We start from the raw sequence: 22,500 nt of genomic DNA, 5'->3' as shown, positions 1-22,500 counted from the left end.
AATCCGGACCCACTGGCCCCCCACCAAACTGTAGTTTCATTGAGGGCTGGGGGGGGATCACCAGGACCTGGATGACTGAGAACCTTCACAGTCTAACAATAATAAGGACTACAATAAATCCGGCGTACCCAGGAAGTACCAGGCCAGTGTGGCTCCTGTGGCTGCGAGGATGATGATGACGAAGGCCAGGAGACACTTACAGGTCCGAGACTTCCTGGTGGGCGGAGCCACAACCAGGCCGCCACCTTGTCCCTGTGGAGCACAGGTAATACATATACATGTTATATAAATGCACAACATTCAAAATAAAAAAAACCTTTTTGTTGAGCACAGCTCCTAAAACCATTTGGTTTAACGTTAATCTGAAGACTGACAAAGATCAGACTCTGAAGCTATGTTAGCATTAGCATTAGCATTAGTGTGACTGACCCCAGCGTCCAGAGCAGCAGCTGTGACTTCCTGGTCACATGGGACCGACTTCTTCGAGCCGCAGCCGAGTGCCATTACATCACCACGGTTATCATCTCACGGTTCATACAGATGAATTTCCAACTCGGCAGCTTTTTACTCAGCGTCGGTGCTGCAGGAGCTCCTACACAGACATGTTGCTGTGCAGACAGACATGTTGCTGTGCAGACAGACGGGTTCCCACTGTTTGTAAGTCCAAAGGTAGAAGAAGAGGGTGGATCAATAACTCCAGAGCTGCTCCGTGAGAGAAACGTGTTGACTAATGAAAGCAAACAGAGTCCTGACGTCGGCTCAGTGGAGCAGCAGGGAGGCAGGTGAGTCCAGCTATGCTGATGTCACTAAGCGTTACCTAGCAACAGTGATGCTCCCAGTCTACTCCCTGCACTGCTGAATCTATTTACATATACTCGCCTCGTATCCCAGAGTTCATTTCACTTTCCATGCAAACAAGAAATCCCACTGGTGTGGGAGGAGCCTGAGCACATTTAAATGTTCAACTCACAACGTTGAGGCTCGCACCAACACGTCCCTTCCAAGATTATGTACAGAGATCTTCAACCTGGGGTCCTGGACCCCCAGGGGGTCCGCAGAGTTACTGCAGGGGGTCCCATGAAATTATTTTATCCTAAACTTTTTTAATTCCAAAAATGTGAATATGTCCAAAAATCCACCTTAACATGAATACAACCTATATTAAGCAAATGGAAATCTTCCTTATGTTGAGAAATTGTGATGGAGAATATAGAATTAAAATATGAATCTGTCGACAATTATTATTTTAATGTTTTAGCTTCGTATACATCCATGATTACAAATAACTGTTATACATGCCACTAGGCTGCACTATATTATTGGTTTAATAAGGAACACAGTTTTATATTATATGTAATAGGGGATCCCTCCAATATGTCCAAAAATACACATTAACATGAAAGAGAAGTCATGTACGTAATAAAAGTCATGTATGTGATAAAAATAGCTGAAATTCTTCAAATCTCTTGTGAAAACAAACATTTCCTCAAGTTTACAATATTCCTCCAAATACTCAGATTTATTTTATTAAGAATTCCACTTAAAACATAATTAATCACCACACAGAGAAAACCACACCATGAATATCCGTTCACTATTTAGTTTATTATAAAACATTCACGAATAATAATAATATAAAAATAAAATGTGTTTCAAAGACAGATCTGACAGATTTTACGTTAATAACTTATTGTTTACCTTCATAGTCACGACTTTATGTGTAGCTGCCAAACATGTGACTCATGATTTAAGCTGTCTTTTGGGGTTTAAGTAAAGTTGCATTCAGCATCATCAGCATATATCCATGACGTACAGACACGGATCAGAAAGACATGTATCATATGTCACATAAAAACAAGTACCTGGAAACTGTCAAAATATACATATTTTTCACATATTTTTTCAAATGAGTAAAATAACAACCAGCATACAATAGGAAACATTGATCTTCTTGTTTTTCTGTTTTTGTTTCTGTTTCACAATGTTGTCTTCATTTAAACGATAAATAACTGATACATATTCACAATAAAGCCATGTAGAAGCCAAATACATTAATTCAGATCAACCAGAGCATAGAATAAATGTCTATATTAGAACAAGTAAGAACATCTACCTGACTGTCTGACCATCTAAAGGCCGCATCCCAAATCTTTTAAATCACCTCCTCCATTCCTTCACTTGTGTCGCGAGGAGACACAAAGGAAACGAGAAAATATGTTTTCACACTTTCATCTGAAGATTCACAAGAAGAGACATCTGTTTATGATCACAGATCAGTCAGCTGATCACAGATCAGTCAGGGGATCGAGGATTGATGATTGAGGATAGAGGGTCGGGGTTTGAGGATCGATGAATCAAGGATCCAGGATTGAGGATGAAGTTTTTTGAAGGATGCTTTGGGATGTTTCCATCTGCCGTCATGATACTACAGACGGTTTTCTTGTCTCAGTGGCATATATCCACCACCAGAGGGTTCTACCGAGCTGCTAGCTGGCATTAGAGCGATCCTCTCAAGAAAAGGACTTAAACCTGGTCCAGAGAAGATCTGAGGCTGTGGAATTAAGAAGGCACCGGGAGGAGGAGACTCATCAATGTCCTCTTGACTCACCTGCTCCTCGCCACCGCTGGTAACACCTGAATCCAAACTCGGGAGCTCGGGACTGTCGGAGTCCAGCTTCTGGACTTTCTCATAACCAGAACAAACCTGAATGGACCCAAAAATACCTCCAGCGCTTCCAAACAACTTCTGAACTTGAACTGTGGTGACCTCCTCGCCTTCAGGCCCCTCGCCGGTCACCGTGATGCCATTGGCCTCCAGGCCCTCGTCGGCCTCCATGCCCTTGCCGGTCACCATGATGCCGTCGGCCTCCAGGCCCTCGTCGGCCTCCAGGCCCTTGCCGGTCACCATGATGCCGTCGGCCTCCAGGCCCTCGTCGGCCTCCAGGCCCTCGTCGGCCTCCAGGCCCTTGCCGGCCTCCAGGCCCTCGTCGGCCTCCAGGCCCTCGCCGGTCACCATGATGCCGTCGGCCTCCAGGCCCTCGTCGGCCTCCAGGCCCTTGCCGGCCTCCAGGCCCTCGTCGGCCTCCAGGCCCTTGCCGGTCACCATGATGCCGTCGGCCTCCAGGCCCTCATCCGCCTCCAGGCCCTCGTCGGCCTCCAGGCCCTCGCCAGTCAACGTGATGTCGTCGGCCTCCAGGCTCTCCTGACTCACCTCCTCGCCGCTGCACACACCTGAATCCAGACTCTGGAGTCGGAGGCGCTCCACATGCATCCTCTCGGCCTTCTCATAGTCTGAAACGACCGGCAGGGACTCGCCGTCATTGCTGCCTTTGGAGAGCAACAGGTGGATCTCTTCCACTTCCTGCTCTGCGTTTTTTTTACCTTGACAACCAACAGGCCCATAAGGCGTGTCGGTGGCACAGGGCGCTAGATTCCCCGCCGTGAGCGAGGAGACGGGAGGAGGAGGACCCAGCTGGGAGTAGATGGGGTTGGAGAAGTTGGAACTGGTCGAGTCGTTGCTGCTTTCATTCCTCATCTTCTGCAGAAGCGCTGCCTCGAGTCCGCAGGGGGAAACGGCGTCCACCTTCGAGCTCATCTCCATGGAGACGACTTCCACTGGTTTATAGAGGCAAGGGAAGGATTCGCTGCTGAAGTGAGGACTCAACCAAGTCTGGAGGAGAGAAGGAGGAATTAGAAAGGTTAAAAATACACAAAGAATAAAATGTTACAGTATAAGAAAGGAGGTTGCCTGTTAACTTAATTTAAACACAATCTAGTGTTCTGGTCTGGTGTCTGGGACCCAGGTCAGCATAAAATGCCCCCTAGTAAAATGGCTACAAAAACAACTTGCACGTGTGATGTGATTTACAGTGATAAACATTTGAACAATTAAAAAATGTTTATCATCGTTAATCAAGTTTGTTTGCAGTGGAATCAGATGAACACGAAGAGAAATAAGATTTCATAGTCTCACCTGGAAATTAGCTTCCTGGAGGAAAGAGTTGGCTGGGTTTGGTAGAGGCGGACCTCGGACCCTCTTCACCATGTAGACCCTACACACAGGATGACATCATCAGAGTTATCCTACACACAGGATGACATCATCAGAGTCATCCTACACACAGGATGACATCATCAGAGTTATCCTACACACAGGATGACATCATCAGAGTTATCCTACACACAGGATGACATCATCAGAGTCATCCTACACACAGGATGACATCATCAGAGTTGCATGTGTTTCTTACCAGGTGGTTTTGTCGGTCTTAAGGCGTACGATGACCAGAAACACAGCAAACGCTGCCGCCACAGCAACGCCACCAAACAATCGTCCAGAAATGTCTGACAGACACAGGAGAGACCACGTCAGCTGATCAGCAGGTAAACTGTGTGTAAACCTTCATTAGGTCCTCCTTGGATGCGGTTCAGGCCTCGAACTTCCTGAAGGGAACAGATCTACGTTCAAACAACGCTGTGGAAGAAACTTACCTGACGACACTTGTTTCTTTCTTCCGATGGATGACACCCATGATGCAGTGGGGCTCCATTCGCTCCAGGTTGACTTTAAACGCTCTTTAATGCCCTTCACTCGAATGCGTGCCTCGTACCGCTCGCCGTGCATCAGCCTATCAGGGTCCAGCTCCGCCGTGCAGTGCCACATACATTGTGATGTAACGTTGGTGTTCTCCTGCACAGAAACGTGATGTTCCATGGAAACAAACTCATTTATGCTTTTATCTCCTAACAGAGAAGATAAACTCTCATTGATACTTTTATCTCCTAACAGAGAAGATAAACTCTCATTGATACTTTTATCTCCTAACTCACCGTCCACGGCTGCTCCCGGCGTTTCCACTGCAGCTCGCTGATGTAAAGTGAGATGCGTCCATGTTGGGTGACTTGGGGGAGCCAGGAAATGGTGGTTAGGTTGATGTCTGGTTGTCGTGGGGGATCCAGCTTTACTGCACACACACACACACACACACACACACACACACACACACACACACACACACACACACACACACACACACACACACACACACACACCATTATGAAGGCGAGCTCAGCCGCTCCGTCACCAGGAGGTGATTAACATTTGATTCTTTGGACTCACTGTGACAAGCCGGCTTGTAGAAGAAGCTCAGCGTCGGCTTGCCGGGGTCACAGGTCACGTTGACGGACAGCTCGTGGGTCGATATAAACTGAGGAAAGAAGAAGATCAAAGAAATGAGTTCATGATGTCATGAAGGTGACCTCATTAGATCCTCTTGGCAGCACTGTGTTGCTGGCGGCTGGAAGCTAACGGAGTGATGACGGGCGGAGCTCCTCAGACTCACGTTGCCGTCTCTGTCGAACCTCAGGGAGCATCTCTTCAGAGTCCGTCCGGAGACCTGGACCAGCTCCGACATACAGGAGCTGCTGTAGCTGCTGTAGGTGCTGAGGGAAGAAAGACTGGTTTCATTGTGCTGCAGGCAGGAAGTGAGCTGGTACCCGGAGGGATCTGTCTGTGGTCTGGAGGACCCGTCTGTCCTACCTCTGTATCCAGGCCTTTATGGTGCACACGTTGTCTGGATCAGATATGCTGTTCCACGTACAATTGATGACACGGTTGTAGTCGCTGTAGCAGCTGAGACCTGAGTGGACTAATGGAGACAAGACATTTAAAAGATATATAACAATAGAATTATTATTATTATTACTATTAAGTGATCCAATATATCACTGACTGTGATCTGGGTGGCCCGGACAGTTCTCGCTCCCGACGGCGCCGACGGCGAACGGAACCAGAAGCAGGAACAGCAGACGGGTTTTCTTGTTTCTCTCCATTTATGGTCTTCAGACAGATCTCAGACCAGCAGGAAGCTTTCCAGAGCTGAATGTTGGATGGTTTTCTGTCTTTTCACTGCTTCATCCTGCTGCTCATCCTGCACACACACACACACACACACACACACACACACACACACACACACACACACACACACACACACAAACATATATCCAATGAATAAAACGAATACCAGTGAGAGTACAATGCGTGATTTTGTGCATGAAATTTTGCCAATTGTTCTGGTGCGTGTTTAGGAAAACTGTTAAAAGTAATGAAAAATTGGTAAAATATTTTAAACAAACTTGAGCAATTTGAAATAATCTTTAGGCTTGTTATTAGAATTGTAAATAGACATGTTAATCCACCTTTCGAAAAATAACTTAAAATCACAATATTATCCTGATAATCATAAAAATAGATTTTAATTTTTAAACTTAAACATATTAGAATCACTTTGAATTTGTTGGATTTGTTTTTATTTATTCTTTTCAAGAAAATGATCTGAAAAGACACGATCATAAATCACAAGGTCTCTGGTAAATAAAGGATTATATGTCGTATCTGGTCTCTTTGTGTAGACCAGAAATGATAAACCGTCTTGTGGCTTCAGTAAAGGTTGGACACCAGACCTCAGGTCAGCTGATCAACATACCTGTGAAGCTCCAGCACGTCGGAGAGCTGCTTTCATTCCTCTGATCTGTGAACAACATGACAGGATGAAGACTTTTATCATACTTCATCCTCCCACGTCAACATGTGAAGCCGCTTCACCTCCACGTGTTTGTGGTTAACACTTCAGTTTCCTCTCTGACTTCTAATTAAGGACGTTTAAGTTCAACCGGCTCCCGTTCTTATAAAGAGGCACTGAACAACACATTAACACTAATAACACAACAACACTGGTCACTTCACTGTTTCTGCCAACTTGTAAACTTGTTAATTATTCACCTTCATTGACTTCCTGCAGCTTATGTCACACACACACACACACACACACACACACACACACACACACACACACACACACACACACACACACACACACACACACACACACACAGACACACACACACACACACACACACACACACACACACACACACACACACACACACACACACACAGACACATGTACACATGTATAGTGCTTAATATCTCATTTCATCCCTGTAAACTAGTGCTTGTTGCTTCTAAACCACTCTGATGTTTAAAGGTTTTATGTGTGTGTGTGTGTGTGTGTGTGTGTGTGTGTGTGTGTGTGTGTGTGTGTGTGTGTTACAGCCAAATCTGCTGGAGGAGGAGGAGGAGAAGGAGGAAGAGGTTTTAAGGTCAACATGTTTTTCTGAGAAGCCAAATGTTCCGTTGTGTGACAGGTGAACTTCCTGTTAACAGCACTTCCTTTTCTTAAAACGGCACTAATCAGACATTAGCCGGCGTAATCGACGTTAGTCATTTGGACTTCAACATGTGATGGCCCTCCTGGATCAATATTTGTATGAATATAAAAACAGAAAGTTCTCAGTTGTTAAAGTCAGAAAAGGGAAGCTGAACTAGATCCCCTGAAATCCATAAAGTCCTGTATTCAGGTCACCGATCCAGGACACCAAACCAGCACAGACTGGTCCTTTGATCCGTTCCTTTAGTAACAACAGACTCATGAAGTCATGTTGGTTCTTAATAACAAATAATAATAAGAAAATGTATTTATATAGCACCTTTCCTAACATAAAACGCTCACATCACATTTATAATTATTATAATTATTATAATTCATTATTCATGTTGGCCGAGCAGCAGCAGACCTCACACGGATCAACCAATCAGAGAGGTATGAAGATGCGGAGCAATTTAAAGACTTACAAACAAGTAAACTCATTTTAAAATCAATCCCCCACGTGAATGATTCTAGCGCTGGTGGAATAATGTGCTGCAGCCGATAGATCGTTACTCAGGTCGTCCATAAAGCATCGCAGTAAGCAACGAGAGAGGTCGAACTCCTGCACTGTCTCCTATATGATAAAAAAACCTAACCTGGTTCATAGTTTCTCAAATTCTCTTTTTTCTGTGTTTCTGTTCTGAACTGAGTGTCATCAGCATAACAACGAATATTCACTCCATGATCATTAGTCATTCTTCAGAGTGGAAGCGTGTGCAGATCGATATTTGTTCCGACAGCTACGAAGGATTTAAGAGGCGATTGTTGGCTGAAAATGATATTCTGGGTCATTCCTGCTAGTAATAGTTTAGTTATGGACTCGTACGATCTCTACCTCCTTCATCCGTCGCTTCTTTTTGGTTGTCTTATCTTTGTTTACAGCTGAAGTTATTTAGTTTGACTCTGACGTGTTGTTTGAGTAATTAGACATAAAACTGGTTTCATTATCTATTTACCAGCAATGGTGGAAAACAAATTACACTTTAGAAAACAAACGGTAGTGATCTGATGTATCCATGTTGACCATCTTATCAATAATTAAATCAGGGGTGTGGCTGCCGTCATGGGCTGGTGACGTCGGAGACGTCGTCAACATGAAAAAAAATCAGCTGTTGGTAAAATACAAACAGCAGCTCAGAGATGTGGTGTAAGAAAGATAAGAATAAGATAAGTATCGATGAGCAACAACACTGACGTTGGACTTCCCCATAAAATAACCTGATATTCAAAGGTTAAAAAAAACACCAAAACTCAAGTCCTTCCATTTAAAATAAAAAATAAAATAAAAATAAATAGAGTTTAATTTGACATTCAGCTGTTTATCTCACTGCGTCTGTTTGCATCGGACCATTTCTCCTAAATTCACCAGAAGTTACGTCAGATAATGACTCATTTGCATATTTAAACATAACATTTCAGAAAACTTGTAAAACATAATTGTCTTCATATCAGTGAGTTTCATGGTGATCAGTTAACTTTTTTTTATCTTATTAACTTTACGTTCCAGCTCACTAAAGACGTTATTTGAATTTCATTCTTATGTTGTTCATCTCTTCGTTTATGCAATATTTCATTACTAAACACATCGGAGTGATTCTTTGTCATGATGATTCATCCAACATCCCTTCGTGGACTCTAATATGGCAACAATGTGAATTTTGAACCTGGTTTTAACAAAAACTAACCATCACAAATTACCATCGTAGATCACCATCATAGATCAACATTTTAGATCACCATCATAGATCATACAGTACATGTGCATTTAAGGTATTTAGCAGTCGCTTTTGTTCAAAGCCACTTATAAAAACTACACCTCCATCATATATCACCACACATTAACTGAGTGAAAACGATTTGTGTTTGTGCGTTTGTGTGTGCCGAGCTAAGTGTGACTGTCAATCCCCTGTCAATCAGCAGGTAAGCCTTTCTGGTCTGGTGGACTCTAGATGGACCATAATGTACTAAATGAACATCATGCTGGATTGAAGAAGACTTGAAACTAGAGATTGAGACCATAAACTCATGTTTACAATGTTTACTGAGATAATACATCAAGAGAGAAGTAGGACCATTTTCTCACAGACTTCTATACAACCAGAGAGGAGTCGCCCCCTGGTGGCCAGCAGAGAGAAGTAGGACCATTTTCTCATAGACTTCTATACAACCAGAGAGGAGTCGCCCCCTGGTGGCCAGCAGAGAGAAGTAGGACCATTTTCTCATAGACTTCTATACAACCAGAGAGGAGTCGCCCCCTGGTGGCCAGCAGAGAGAAGTAGGACCATTTTCTCATAGACTTCTATACAACCAGAGAGGAGTCGCCCCCTGGTGGCCAGCAGAGATAATGCAACTTTCAAGGAACTTCAGCACTGGCTTCACTGTCCAGAACTGGAGGTTGCTAAAGAAAGACACTACCAAGTTGCATTGTGGGAAGTACAGTAGCTGGTGTGTTGTGCAGCTTGACCCCATATTCGGAGCTGAGAGGTTTGACTGGTGAACTGATACGTTCAGTGTAACCGGCTATGTTGTCATGACGCACAGTGTCGTGTTCAGCGTAAACGTCTGTATCTCATGATCGGTGATGTCGGGGAAAACCTCGGAGGGGAAGCAGCACTTTGAGTCAGCCGACCTCCGTATCAGCCGCTCGAGCGCGATCTAAGCTCTAAACTGATATCTGGACTTCCCCTTTAACCGGCTCCAAAAGCTGAAACTCAGAAACAACCACAAACTACAGAAAACACAAACCACTTCCTGTCACCTACTCTTCCCAGAAAGCTTCTGGTGGTTCTAATCAGAAAAACAAAACTGATCCACTTCCCAGCACTCGTCCTTTCTTCTCACTTACGCTTCATGACTACGAGGACTGAAGTCTCTGAAGCTGCTTGTTGGAGTCCGAACACAAGCTGGTACACAGTTTACACCACAAACTTAATCCAACTGTACAACGGTTATTTCAGGACACGCAACAAACCTACGTTATCTTTAGACAAAAAAAACTATGTTAGCTTTAAACAACAAACCTACGTTAGCTTTAGACAAAAAAAACTATGTTAGCTTTAAACAACAAACCTACGTTATCTTTAGATAAAAAAAACTCCATCTTTGTACCAATCCAATGGTCAGTATTCAGTCTACTTATTCTGTCACTTGTTCATCACATTAAATGAGATGTTATTGTCCTCTAAACAACCAACATGATGTTTGGAGACAGCTTTTTACAGAAGGACCACAAATGAAAGGAAAACTAATTCCACTAACAGATCCACAGAAATATAATCACCAACTATTTTCATCATCTGTTCATCATCAAAAGTCATTTTTCATAAAGAAATGTCAGGAAATGCTGTTTTCAGTCCCTCAGATATGGAGATCTTCTTTTCTCTGTTCTATCATAGATGTCATCACATACAACACACATTTATAGACCTTTAGTCTACATCCAAACACTTTACAACACTACACTAAAATTGTGTTTTCAAGGATTTCCAGCACCGTACGAGCTCTGTAACAAACAGGTTCTGGTTGTGGTTGATGAGGATCTGATTGATCTTATTGATCTTATCAAAAACCTGACTCCCCGCCGTCAACACGACCGCTTCAGCTCTCGCATCACTTCCTGTCAGCGACTCATTCATTCATCTCTATTCAGACCGACGATCATTAAGAGCCTACCTGTCCAGTGTCTGTCTCTCTGTCAGTGAGACACCACGTCTGTCCTCCTTAGACTCTTGTCCTGTGTCTCCCTGTAGACTCTTGTCCTGTCTGTCTCTCTGTCAGTGAGACACCACGTCTGTCCTCCGTAGACTTGTCCTGTCTGTCTCTGTCAGTGAGACACCATGTCTGTCCTCCGTAGACTCTTGTCCTGTCTGTCTCTCGACCTTCCTCCTCCTAGTCGTCTCTGAGTGACGAGGAGAAGGAAGGTTTTCGGGTAAAGAGGAGAACGCTGTGGTTGCCGTGGTTTCCCCCGGTGGAAACCCCGTTAAGGATCTTCATGTTCACACATTTATCACTTTAGTTTCAGCTACATAGAAATTCTGACTTTCATCCATCATGTGAGACGTAGCAGTGTTTTTCCCTCAGGGACAGTTGGTGATTGTTGTTGTTTATTGTGTCTTGTTGTTACCGGACAGACGCCTTTGTATGATCCCAGGCTGATCCCAGACTGATCCCAGACTGATCCCAGGCTGATCCCAGACCTCCGAGGCTGATTAGTGATTTGGGTTAAATATTCAATTGTATATAATCATTTTGTTAATCTACATGCACGATGAACTGTAATAATTCTGTAGCTGGAGCAGAAACCCACAAAGGAGCATTTAAAAATTAACCTGGATTATTTTTTTCTGCCCTCTAGTGGACGCAGCCTGAATTTACCATCATGAGCAGGATTTATTGTTATAGGTGCCATATTATTCTGTTTTTCCTCAATTCAGCTGTCAGAGGTCCAACAACAATGTATTCGTTATGCATTGCCCCAAACACATCCGTGGTCCTGAATTTCAGCTGTTCAAAAGTGTCTCGAATGAGCTCTGCTGAGAACAGTGTGTTTCTGTGCCTGCACCTTTAAATGCTAATGAGCTCCGTCTACCTGTTACTGAAACAGTCCGATGTGAAGTGGTCAGCACACACAAACAAGCTAACACGAACCATAGCCGGCACATTGTCATTAAAAATGAAACGCAACCACTGTCTCTTCTGTTCTTCTGTAGCTGGGACAGAATATCAGCACTTATGTTGATTTGTACAACCAACAACAGAGCAATTTGTGTGTCTAGCTCTGAGTGACGGCATTGTGGAACACTGCTATCTCACTGCTATCTCACTGCTGTCTCACTGCTATCTCACTGCTATCTCACTGCTGTCTCACTGCTATCTCACTGCTATCTCACTGCTATCTCACTGCTGTCTCACTGCTATCTCACTGCTATCTCACTGCTGTCTCACTGCTATCTCACTGCTATCTCACTGCTGTCTCACTGCTATCTCACTGCTATCTCACTGCTATCTCACTGCTGTCTCACTGCTATCTCACTGCTATCTCACTGCTATCTCACTGCTGTCTCACTGCTATCTCACTGCTATCTCACTGCTATCTCACTGCTGTCTCACTGCTATCTCACTGCTATCTCACTGCTGTCTCACTGCTATCTCACTGCTATCTCACTGCTATCTCACTGCTGTCTCACTGCTATCTCACTGCTATCTCACTGCTATCTCACTGCAGGACACACCTCGGTGATGAACGCCCCCTCTCGGATATCTCCTATCAGAGGAGTTCGGCCTAGATGCAAATGACTCCCTTCGTTACATAACGACGGGAGCTGAATCTGAACAGCCCTAGGAGTGCCGTTGTACCAGTGGGGGCGCTGCAGAGACCATGCAGGAGTCGCTTGTTTTCCTCATTCTGGGAGTTGACAGGCTCAGGGAGTTTATAGGTGTGGAGAGGTCCAGAGAAAACCTGTTTTTCATAATATGGGACCTTTAATCATTTTCAAGCTGTGTTGAAATCCAGAGATAGCAATGTTGTTTCATACGACGATAAATGATTCGTCTCTAATAGTCTATTTATCTGCAATAACAGGATCTGTGCAAGTCCTGGTCCTGTTTTAGGTTTCAAGAGGGCTTGTTCAGTTCTGAGCCTCTTGGACTAGAAACTACTCAGAAAGCAGGAAGACTAATAATAGTTCACTCAACGCTCGTGGTGGAACACAGGGTTGGTAAAGTTGATGGAGGAAGTAGAAACAGGCATTGAGGTTTATCTTTAGCTGGTCGCCGCCAGATAACAGAAACATCATCAGATCAATACTCACCAGACAGACGACTCCCTCAGCCGGACCCGGCAGACCCCCTCTGACACCCGTCCACCAGATTACATTCACCCTGTAGTCGTTTCCTTCAGAACTTAAAGGAAGTCAGGAATCTTCACTTCCCCTTTATCGTAACTGTGGTGACCATGTCGTCTTTATAATTAGCACGTTGTTTTAACTTCTTTTCATCAACAAGTTAAACATGTTTCATACCAATGCATTGAAGGTTATGTGGAGAATATAAAACACACGTTACTGCTCATATAAACATGAGCTTTCAAACAATCAGGATCAGATCTCAGGTCTGAAGTCCACCAGATTCCTGCATGCATATATACTTTATATATCCCTTTATTTATTTATCATTAAAGTTCTGATCCATCACCATCATGCAGTGTGTGTGTGTTGTACGTGTGTGCGTGTGCGTTTGTACGTATGTGTGTGTTCAGCGTCTACATGGCGACGTTGAAAGAGGAACTTAAACACATCTTCGACTGGTTTCTGGCCGGTTGCTTTCAAGTGGTGCGCACAAGAGCAGTTCCCCCCGGATGTTGATAGACTCACGTTGCGCTCGGACGGCGGGTCGTCGTGTCTATAGTCGTTCGGAGAGAACTACATTTTATGAACGACAATGTCTGCGGCGCTGCTCCGGAGAGGACTGGAGCTGCTCAACGACGACGCGGGTAAACTGCAGCCGCTTTAGACACGTTAGCCTTTTAACTCGCCGGCTAACTTAGCATTGGCTAACACTAGCATCGGCTAATATTAGCGTCGCACATCACCGAGCAGCCTTTGAGTCGCTTCTTGTTCGTCCAGTCAGTTAGACGGTTAAACCTTAACAGAAACATGGTGGATACATTCTGGTTTAATTTCATTATGATTCACAAGTTTTCAAGGAATTAAAGAAACACTTGATCTTCTAGCTGTGAAGCTATCTTCATTGGCTGCTAGCTTCTAGATGTGTTAGCATCTTGAGGTGATGGAACTGTGGTCTTCCTGCTTCCTGCTGTTAACATGGACTACTGTCACATTCATTAACAGATATTCTTTTATCAAGAGAATATATGACGTCAACACGGGCTTGGTACGGGTGCTGGAAATCCCTGAAAACACTTGAATTTTGGTGTTGTTTTCAAGGTTTGAAAGTGCTTGGATGTAGACTAAAGTGCTTGAAATGTGTGTTGTATGTGATGACATCTATGATAGAACAGAGAAAAGAAGATCTCCATATCTGAGGGACTGAAAACAGCATTTTCTGACATTTCTTTATGAAAAATGACTTTTGATGATGAACAGATGATGAAAATAGTTGGTGATTATATTTCTGTGGATCTGTTAGTGGAATTAGTTTTCCTTTCATTTGTGGTCCTTCTGTAAAAAGCTGTCTCCAAACATCATGTTGGTTGTTTAGAGGACAATAACATCTCATTTAATGTGATGAACAAGTGACATAATAAGTAGACTGAATACTGACCATTGGATTGGTACAAATATGGAGTTTACCACAGCTGGAAGGGGCTGGAAAAGCATGGAAATGCACCTTGAAATGCTTGAAAAGTGCTTGAATGTGACTTTGGAGAAGGTGTAGGAACCCTGCCAGGAGTAATAATCAGAGATGTTGATTGTCGGTGGGTTCCCCTCACCTGGTCTTCCTTCCTCCTGATGTCACAGGTGTCAGTAAAGGGAAGAAGAAGCAGCAGCGGACGCCCAGCTCGGCTGCCGTAATGGCGTCGGTCAGCACGAAGCGCCAGGGGGTCACCAAGCAGGTCAGACGGCTGCAGGGTCGCCGGGGTCCCGGCAAGAGCAAAGCCACCGTCAAGGACAAGAGGATCAAGTCTGCAGTGGGTCAGTCAAGTCCTCGTTCTGCATCTGCGTTCAGAGGGAAAACACCAGAAAGTAGAAGTCACGTGTTTTATTTCAGCAAAGGTCCAAAAAGGTTTTGGGTCCATGTGTAGATGTGTAGCAGACGGACCAGGTGAGACTTTGTCTTTAAAGAGGAACTAAACCAGAAGTGTCTTCGGTCTGGAAATTAAAAAAACAGATGCATGTAGGACATACACGTCTGAGATCTTTGATTTCAGCTCATGAAGACGTTTATATTTTTGTTCCGTGTAAATAACCGTTCCGTCCCAACTTGAGAGTGAAATAAAGAAGATACGAGGTTTTGAACGTCCGTCTTCTTCTCTGGTGTTTGTTGTAGACGAGTTCAGGAAGAAGCAGAGGAAGAGCCAGATGAGCGCCAACCTCAAGTACTTCATGGAGGACGTCGACAGAGCGACAGATTCAGACACGCTGAAGGTAAGACAGGCACCATCAGTAAACAAACTTATACAGACGCTGTTCTCTGTTCTTGGTGACATAAACGATTTTATATATATACATACATACCACACACAGAAGAAGGGGTCTAATTATCATTGTTTATTTATTTTGATTATTATTTATTATTTCTTAATTTCCTGTTTGTTTGTTTTTTCAATCGGGTTTATTTACTTATTATTTGTTTTGTTTTTTATTCATTTATTTTAAATTCTGAATTAATTCATAGTTTGGATACCAAAATCTCTCAATACGTTTATATTTTTGTTATTAAATTCAATGAATATGCAAGACACTGTGATATATATCTGAGAGGAATACATGAACACATTTTATTTTGTAGGATACTTGTTAAGTAAAGTTAAAAAAGTTAAGTATTTAAAAAACAATCTAATAGAGAATTCACTGAAAACGTAAGAGAAAATATATGCATGACAGATGATATTAATTATGGAGAAGGGGTGGGGTTAAATAAGTACATACTACATTTATCTGTTCTTTCTTGTTGTGTAATTTATTTTATATATTAATTTCAACTTGAAATAATAAATCTAAAACCATGTTTGATACAGTGTTGCCTGTCTTGTCTCTTAGATCCTGAACCACAATTCAGGGAGGCAGTCCCGAAACCGTCCGGAGCCCCGGACCAAGAAGACCAAGGAGACCAGGTCTCTGTTCACGGAGGAGGAGTTCCAGCAGTTCCAGAAGGAGTACTTTGGCAGGACTGTGGAGAAGTAAAGACGGCCGCTTCTTCACCAACACTTCAAGACTTTTATACAGCAGAAATTCAACTCTGTTCAGTTTTCAATATCAGCAAAAACATGGTTGACTTGGTTATTTCATTAAGGGTGAACAATTAATAAATGCACAAATCATTTAAAATGGAGAACTTTGTTTGCGCTGAAACGTCATTAAATTAGCATGCTAACCAGTTAGCCGCAGCCCGTCCGGTCCTGCAGTATCTCTTTGGACCTCTAGAGGCGATAGAAACACAAAAACAACATTCAGAGCCGTTTCTTTTGAAGCCATCATCATTTCTACTTTACAAACACTTCATGAAGGTGAGACCTTCGAGCTTCTATCCAGGGTCCCCAGTCCTGGATCCTCCATCAATCGGGGAAATCTCCCAAAAACCGGGAACAGAAACCCGGAAGAAACCTCTGAGAGACTTTGGAAGGGATCCTCTACCAGGATGGATCCCCTACCAGGATGGCTCCTCTAAGAGGGAGGATCTTCTACCTCAAGGGTCTGGATGAAGGACTGGTTTTTAATTTCTCCTGCCTGATATCTTCTACATGTACATATTTAACAGATGTTTACACATCTTTTACGTTATAAGATTTATAGTTTTAAGTAAAACAAAGCCAAACAAGTTTTTTAGTCTCATATGCTCTTCCCTCCAAAACTAAAACTGATCACAGAGCCTTGATACTCTGATGAGATGATTCTATTTTATTGATTTTATCACATCTTTTGACAGACTGACGTCAAACAATGATTACAAGTTGAGTTGTTTATTTCTTTTGAAATGATTTCTACATATTAATTTCTGTTGTGTTATTTAGTGCGGAATGTGCTGTTGCTTCTCCTGCTTTAAATCTTTGGTGTTCTTCTGATGAGCGTGCTCTAATTTAAATAACCATCTGCAGTTTAGTGCTCCTCTTTCGGGGGCGCTCCAGATGACCACCAGGGGGCAGCACAGTTATAGACGGGTTCATCAAGTTTAACCAGCGATGAGTTCTCAGAATACAAGATATAAACATAGATAAACGCGAAAGTCAGTCAAATTCACAGATGTGAAAAATGTTAATAATTTAGTAACTTATTGTCTACAAACAACATGATCGTAAAATAGCTTATAATAGGTTATAACCTAAATCAAGTGTGCGACATTTTACTGAGGTAAAACAAAACGGAACACGGACCTAAACATTTGTTTAGGTCTGCTTCATATGACGTGTGTGTGTCGCACGGTTTTCTTTCTGGTTTGGGATCTGACCTACATCTGGCTCCCCGTGGAACTATTTTGTCAGCTGTGTCGACATTCTTCATCTAACCAATCACAAATCAGACCCGACTGGACTAAATAAAGCTGTGTTCGTGTCATGTGTTACTGCCGGAGGTTCGTTATTACTAGATGAACTGCGTGGTTTTCGTGAAACAGATCCTTCTTGTTGCTGGAAGTTACGGCGAACGTTTCCCTCCGCGGAAGAACACGTGCAGGCGGCGGTGGTGCGGCTCTATATGAGCGCGTGACCGTCTCCGCCGGGTCTTCGGCGCATCGTCAGTCAACGTGAACGCGACTCGTGAAGCTTCCTACGCTAACATGGCGATCTGAAGGCGCGCAGCGGCTCTCCTTGCGGCGGCAACATCCCGGCAGTGCAAAAGGCTAAGTGCACTGGCTATTTCTGGCAAAATGGCGTAAGTATCTATTTTTTTACTATCGCTATGTTTCACCTCCGATTCAGCTGCCTAAATGTCGGGCTGTTGCTAATGCTCACAGACCTGTTGAGCCGGTTTAAGCGCTCGCCGCTCCGGTTTCACGAGTCTGCTTTTAAAATGGGGTCCGGGTAGGTCTGGCTTCTACATAAGTCTGCTGTTAAAACGAGGTCCGGGTCGCGCTGGGTTCTACATAATCTGCTGTTAAAACGGGGTCCCGATATGTACGTTTCCTGGTTTTGGAGTTGGTGTCATGTTACAAAGTGTCAGATGAAGGAGCTCGTGCCCGCCAAAGCTTCTCCTCGGTTTTGAGACGTGTTTAGCCGTCGTCTCGGTGGTCCGCCATCTTTAAGTTGTTTTGTTGTTCTCCATCGCGACATTTTTGTTGTTGCTGTTCCAACATCAGTGATGTTTGTGTATATTAAACTGACAACGTGGCGTGTCCAAAATGGCGCGCACTGGCGGGGCCCTCCCTCCGCACAAACGGCTGTGTTATGAAAATGGCCGTCACCCTTCCCACCCACATCCCGGCGGTGACGGAGCGAGGAGGGCGGGTTTATCGGCCAAGTCATGACCAAATTAGGAAATGTTATCCCCGGCGGAGGGCGTGGAGTTTGTCTTCAGCTGCGCTGTCTCACTTCAGTGGAAGGATTAGCCCCAAAATTAGCCTCCCCTCCCCCACACGAGATTTAACGAGATTAACTACATACGCTAATGCTAACAACGTCAAAAGCAGTTGGTTTACAATGAGCCCCAATATATAACCATATATGTAAATACATAAAGACAATGATAACATGAGACAAAGTAGATCCAACAGGCTGAAATGTGTGCATTTACTTCAACTGGTTTAACTGGTATGAAGTGGAAAATACATGAACATATTGTGTTTAACCCTTAACTAAGAGAATATAAGAGTACCGACACTGAGCCCTGCTGAAAGAAATGTCGCCGTATATTTATAATATAGGTATAAGTAGTAGTGTAAGTTATGTTTACCTTGTATTCTGTTTATCCTGTGTGTGTGTTTATAATATATATATATATGTATATGTTTATTAAGCTATTAAATCCACTAAACCGCCCTTCGTCTCTCCACCAGGTCTCTCTCGGCAACCACCCTCAGCTTTGCTGCCGTCGACAGCAGTACCGACCACAGAACCGACCAGAGTACCGACCCCTCTGACTCGCTCTCGTCTCCAGACTCTCTGTTGGGTTTGTTCACCCGTTCACGGCCGCCGCTGAGCTGCAGCAGCCATGAGTCTCTCCCAGCTGGAGGACGTGGGGGCCCTGTACTTAGGTGGGTGTTACAGCTCTGCTGAAACCAAGGCTGGGTGGATCCACTAGGTGGACTTGATGCTAAACTCTTGCTCCTTGTCCACAGGGCCCTTGTTTCTGATGGCTGACCCCATGGGGCCCCTTCTGGACCAAGATGAAGAAGAAGCTCTTTCTCCCTCCTCGTCTCTCGAGGGGAAGGCTCCAGCCTCGCCCCCCCTCTCCCTCTCCTCCTATGCCTCCTCCCTGTCTCCCTACCACTCCATGTCCTCTCCACGGTCTTCTGCCTCCCCCCCTCCCTCTCCTGCCCCCACCCAGCCTCCCTTGTTCCTGGGGACCAAGGTCGGCGAGGACCCCCTGTCTGTCCCCTGGCTGGCTGCCGGTGACCTGCTCGACGTCAGAGCAGACGACGGCGATGGTGAGGCGACTTAATAATCTGAAACCATGTGGAACTACAGGAAGTTAAATCACTGATATCAAAGCTAGAATGTCTTCATATCCGGCGTTGGTACGGGTGTTGGAAATCCTTGAAAACACTTGAATTTTAGTTTGGTGTTTTCAAGGTTTGAAAAGTACTTGAAATGTGTGTTGTATGTGATGACATCTATGATAGAACAGAGAAAAGAAGATCTCCATATCTGAGGGACTGAAAACAGCATTTTCTGACATTTCTTTATGTAAAATGACTTTTGATGATGAACAGATGATGAAAATAGTTGGTGATTATATTTCTGTGGATCTGTTAGTGGAATTAGTTTTCCTTTCATTTGTGGTCCTTCTGTAAAAAGCTGTCTCCAAACATCATGTTGGTTGTTTAGAGGACAATAACATCTCATTTAATGTGATGAACAAGTGACATCATAAGTAGACTGAATACTGACCATTGGATTGGTACAAATATGGAGTTTACCACAGCTGGAAGGGGCTGGAAAAGCATGGAAATGCACCTGGAAATGCTTGAAAAGTGCTTGAATGTGACTTTGGAGAAGGTGTAGGAACCCTGATTATGAGAAGAAAAAGGTTAATTGTGTTTTATCATTTCATACTTGTTGGTCAGATTTTAATAATAAATCATCTGTCTGCAGATGATGCTTTCGCCGGAATGGACTGGATGTCAGAAAAAATGTACCTGAGTGGCTTTGACCTGGCATCGCTCATGGGTTCATCTGATGAGTCCCCCGGCTCCCCCGAGGCACTCCTAGATTCCCTCGGCTCCCACGTGGACCTAGATCTAGACTCCTTCGACACCACCATCCCTGCCCCACATGACGATCTGGATCTGGCCATCAGCATCCCCTCCCTCCCTCTCTCTGGGGTGGGAGGGGCTATTATGATGGTGGATCTGGATCAGGAGGTGGTCCTGAAGTCTGAGCCCCCGTCTCCCAAGTCTTCGGCCTTCACATTCGAGCTGGGGAGTGAAGTGGATGTCCTGGATGCAGATAAAACTCCCCTGTCCCTCGCAGCCGCCATCATTCCAGATCCCAGCCCCATAGACTCCTCTCTTCCCCCCTCTGGCCACTTGGTGGTTCAGTCCAACGAGGACCAGTCCTCCTCCATGTCCCCCCCTGAGCAGGCCATTAAAACCTCTCCGCCCTCGAGCGACTGCGACAGCGACTCCGGCATAGAGTCCGTAGCCGGCTCACCTCCTCGCTTCCCGTCTCCTCCCACAGCTGGTTCCTCCAGGACCAAACCCTACTCCAAACTAGAGCCCCCATCCGCCAAGACCTCATCCAGGGTCAAATCTGTGTCCGGTGCTCCCAAGGTGGTGGAGAAGAAGCTGAAGAAGATGGAGCAGAACAAGACGGCGGCCAACCGTTACCGACAGAAGAAGAGGGTGGAGCAGGACCTGCTGAACGTTGAGTGTGACGAGCTGGAGAAGAAGAACAACGAGCTGGCGGAGAAGGCAGAGTCCATCAGCCGGGAGATCCAGTACCTCAAGGACCTGATGGAGGAGGTCCGTAAGCGCCGCAGCAAGACCAGCTCAGTGGGATAGGAAGCAGGATGGAAGAGGAGCCTCTGGAAGTAGATCCGGGGTCTGGGAGGTCTTCATGGCCCCTGGTGTCCCGCTGTCCCCCCCCCTCCCAAGTCCACCTTCCTCTTCTACAGTTTTGAGTCCAGAAAGAGGCCTCAGCCTATTTATGAGTTCTTGATGAGTCAGCCTGTCTGCTTCGTGTACATAGTTTTCTCTCCTTTGCTTGCTGATGGTTTTATTTAATAAAAGCGGTGTCGCTCACATCTCACGTTTGGCTTGTAAAACGCTTCGCTCTTCTTTTTCTAATAAAGATCTATCAGGACTTCAGAGACTCGTGTGGTTTTAATGATTTTAGCATCACATCGTTAAATGTAAGAATATGGAATTGTATCTTGTATGGGGAACATAAACACACTTCTCTACCTCCAGTTGTAAATATGTGAGCTTGATGTTCTCTGTTGGGTCTTTCTGGTTCCCCGTGCAGCAGCATCAGAACCGGTAGAACTGGTTTAGTAGAGTTCCGACCTGGACTGGTCCTCCTATGGCAGCCTGAAGTCCTCCCAGCTTCCAACAGGCCGGGACTAGTTTCTGCTCAGGAGGAGAGACCTTGTAAGGCTGCAGGTTATTCCTAGTCTGTGCTGTCGTCGGTTCTATTCCTGGCTGGATCATGTTGGTTCTATCAGACTGGAATAATGGACCCCTGATAATAGCAGTTCCACCCCTTATAGAACCAGTTCCATCACAGAACCAGTTCCACCCCTTATAGAACCAGTTCCACCCCTTATAGAACCAGTTCCACCCCTTATAAAACCAGTTCCACCCCTTATAAAACCAGTTCCACTCCTCCATAGAAGCAGTATATTTGAATTTCTCCACATTGCAACAGTAAAAATGCTTGATTTAAAGTATAGTTGTAGTCCTCTGTGTAGAAGTCAAATATACCACCCATAGCCAGGAATTATTGAGCAAAGTGTTTTTACAGTAGCTCAAATGTGGTCAAATATGCAATCTGCATGTATAAATATGGGAATTTTATACTTGAACTTCTCCACATTGGTACAGTAAAAATGCTTCATATTAAACATACTTGTAGTCAATTATGTGTAGAAGTCAAATATACCACCCATAGCCAGGAATTATTGAGAAAATTGTTTTTACAGAAGCTCAAATATGGGCAAATATGCAATTCTCCAGGTATAAATATGGGACTTTTATACTTGAATTTCTCCACATTGGTACAGTAAGAATGCTTGATTTCCAGTATGTATGTAGTCAGAGATGTCCTGAACACAAATCTACCAGGCATTTTCTGAAAAAAATGTTAAATTATCTTTTCAGCAACACATAATGAAGAATTTCCTCACAATGAAGTGCCAATTTCCTGTGAAGAGACATAGACAATATGTTTGTAGTTAAT

General features: G+C 44.2%; 3 protein-coding genes across 5 annotated transcripts in view; 1 reads left to right on the top strand and 2 right to left on the bottom strand.

Moving 5' to 3' along the window:
* Positions 1-22,500, bottom strand: part of tmprss6 (transmembrane serine protease 6) — a 261,509-nt gene that overhangs the window by 7,242 nt on the left and 231,767 nt on the right. The window contains exons 2-3 of the mRNA XM_084002603.1: positions 430-1,156; positions 129-252 (exon numbers count right to left, since the gene is read on the bottom strand). Of these exons, the coding sequence (XP_083858729.1) occupies positions 129-252; positions 430-504 (199 nt within the window). The 5' untranslated portion in view covers positions 505-1,156. The remainder of the gene's footprint in view (positions 1-128; positions 253-429; positions 1,157-22,500) is intronic.
* On the bottom strand, positions 1,237-13,167 carry LOC311011298 (uncharacterized protein). 3 transcript variants are annotated; one of them, XM_084006160.1, is made up of 11 exons: positions 13,082-13,167; positions 6,489-6,533; positions 5,733-5,930; positions 5,540-5,648; positions 5,343-5,442; positions 5,120-5,207; positions 4,831-4,964; positions 4,492-4,690; positions 4,251-4,344; positions 3,974-4,052; positions 1,237-3,670 (listed from the first exon to the last, which is right to left on the bottom strand). In XM_084006160.1, the coding sequence occupies exons 3-11, from the start codon at positions 5,830-5,832 to the stop codon at positions 2,426-2,428; spliced, it is 2,148 nt and encodes a 715-aa protein (XP_083862286.1). In that variant the 5' UTR covers positions 5,833-5,930; positions 6,489-6,533; positions 13,082-13,167; the 3' UTR covers positions 1,237-2,425. The 3 variants fall into 3 exon arrangements, with proteins under 3 accessions (XP_083862286.1, XP_083862287.1, XP_083862288.1); XM_084006161.1 differs by lacking the exon at positions 13,082-13,167 and adding an exon at positions 10,944-11,169; XM_084006162.1 differs by lacking the exons at positions 5,343-5,442; positions 5,540-5,648; positions 5,733-5,930; positions 6,489-6,533; positions 13,082-13,167 and having other exon boundaries at positions 5,013-5,150.
* atf4a (activating transcription factor 4a) lies at positions 17,660-21,410 on the top strand. The gene is made up of 4 exons (XM_084005063.1): positions 17,660-17,818; positions 18,939-19,136; positions 19,221-19,529; positions 20,197-21,410. Exons 2-4 carry the CDS (start codon positions 19,094-19,096, stop codon positions 21,102-21,104), a joined length of 1,260 nt encoding a protein of 419 aa, XP_083861189.1. The 5' UTR covers positions 17,660-17,818; positions 18,939-19,093; the 3' UTR covers positions 21,105-21,410.

Source organism: Eutrigla gurnardus, assembly GCF_963514095.1.
Source record: "Eutrigla gurnardus genome assembly, chromosome: 3".
Lineage (NCBI taxonomy): Eukaryota > Metazoa > Chordata > Actinopteri > Perciformes > Triglidae > Eutrigla > Eutrigla gurnardus.
Note: the sequence above shows the minus strand (reverse complement) of the source record. Positions and strands in the feature narration are given on the sequence as shown.

Coding starts and splice junctions, on each gene's coding strand:
- atf4a (XM_084005063.1), top strand. CDS start 19,094: ATGAGTCTCTCCCAGCTGGAGGACGTGGGGGCCCTGTACTTAG. Junction 19,137..19,220: donor CGTGGGGGCCCTGTACTTAG/GTGGGTGTTACA, acceptor CCTTGTCCACAG/GGCCCTTGTTTCTGATGGCT. Junction 19,530..20,196: donor CAGAGCAGACGACGGCGATG/GTGAGGCGACTT, acceptor ATCTGTCTGCAG/ATGATGCTTTCGCCGGAATG.
- LOC311011298 (XM_084006160.1), bottom strand. CDS start 5,832: ATGGAGAGAAACAAGAAAACCCGTCTGCTGTTCCTGCTTCTGGTTCCG. Junction 5,443..5,539: donor ATAAAGGCCTGGATACAGAG/GTAGGACAGACG, acceptor TTCTTCCCTCAG/CACCTACAGCAGCTACAGCA. Junction 4,965..5,119: donor CTACAAGCCGGCTTGTCACA/GTGAGTCCAAAG, acceptor GTGTGTGTGCAG/TAAAGCTGGATCCCCCACGA.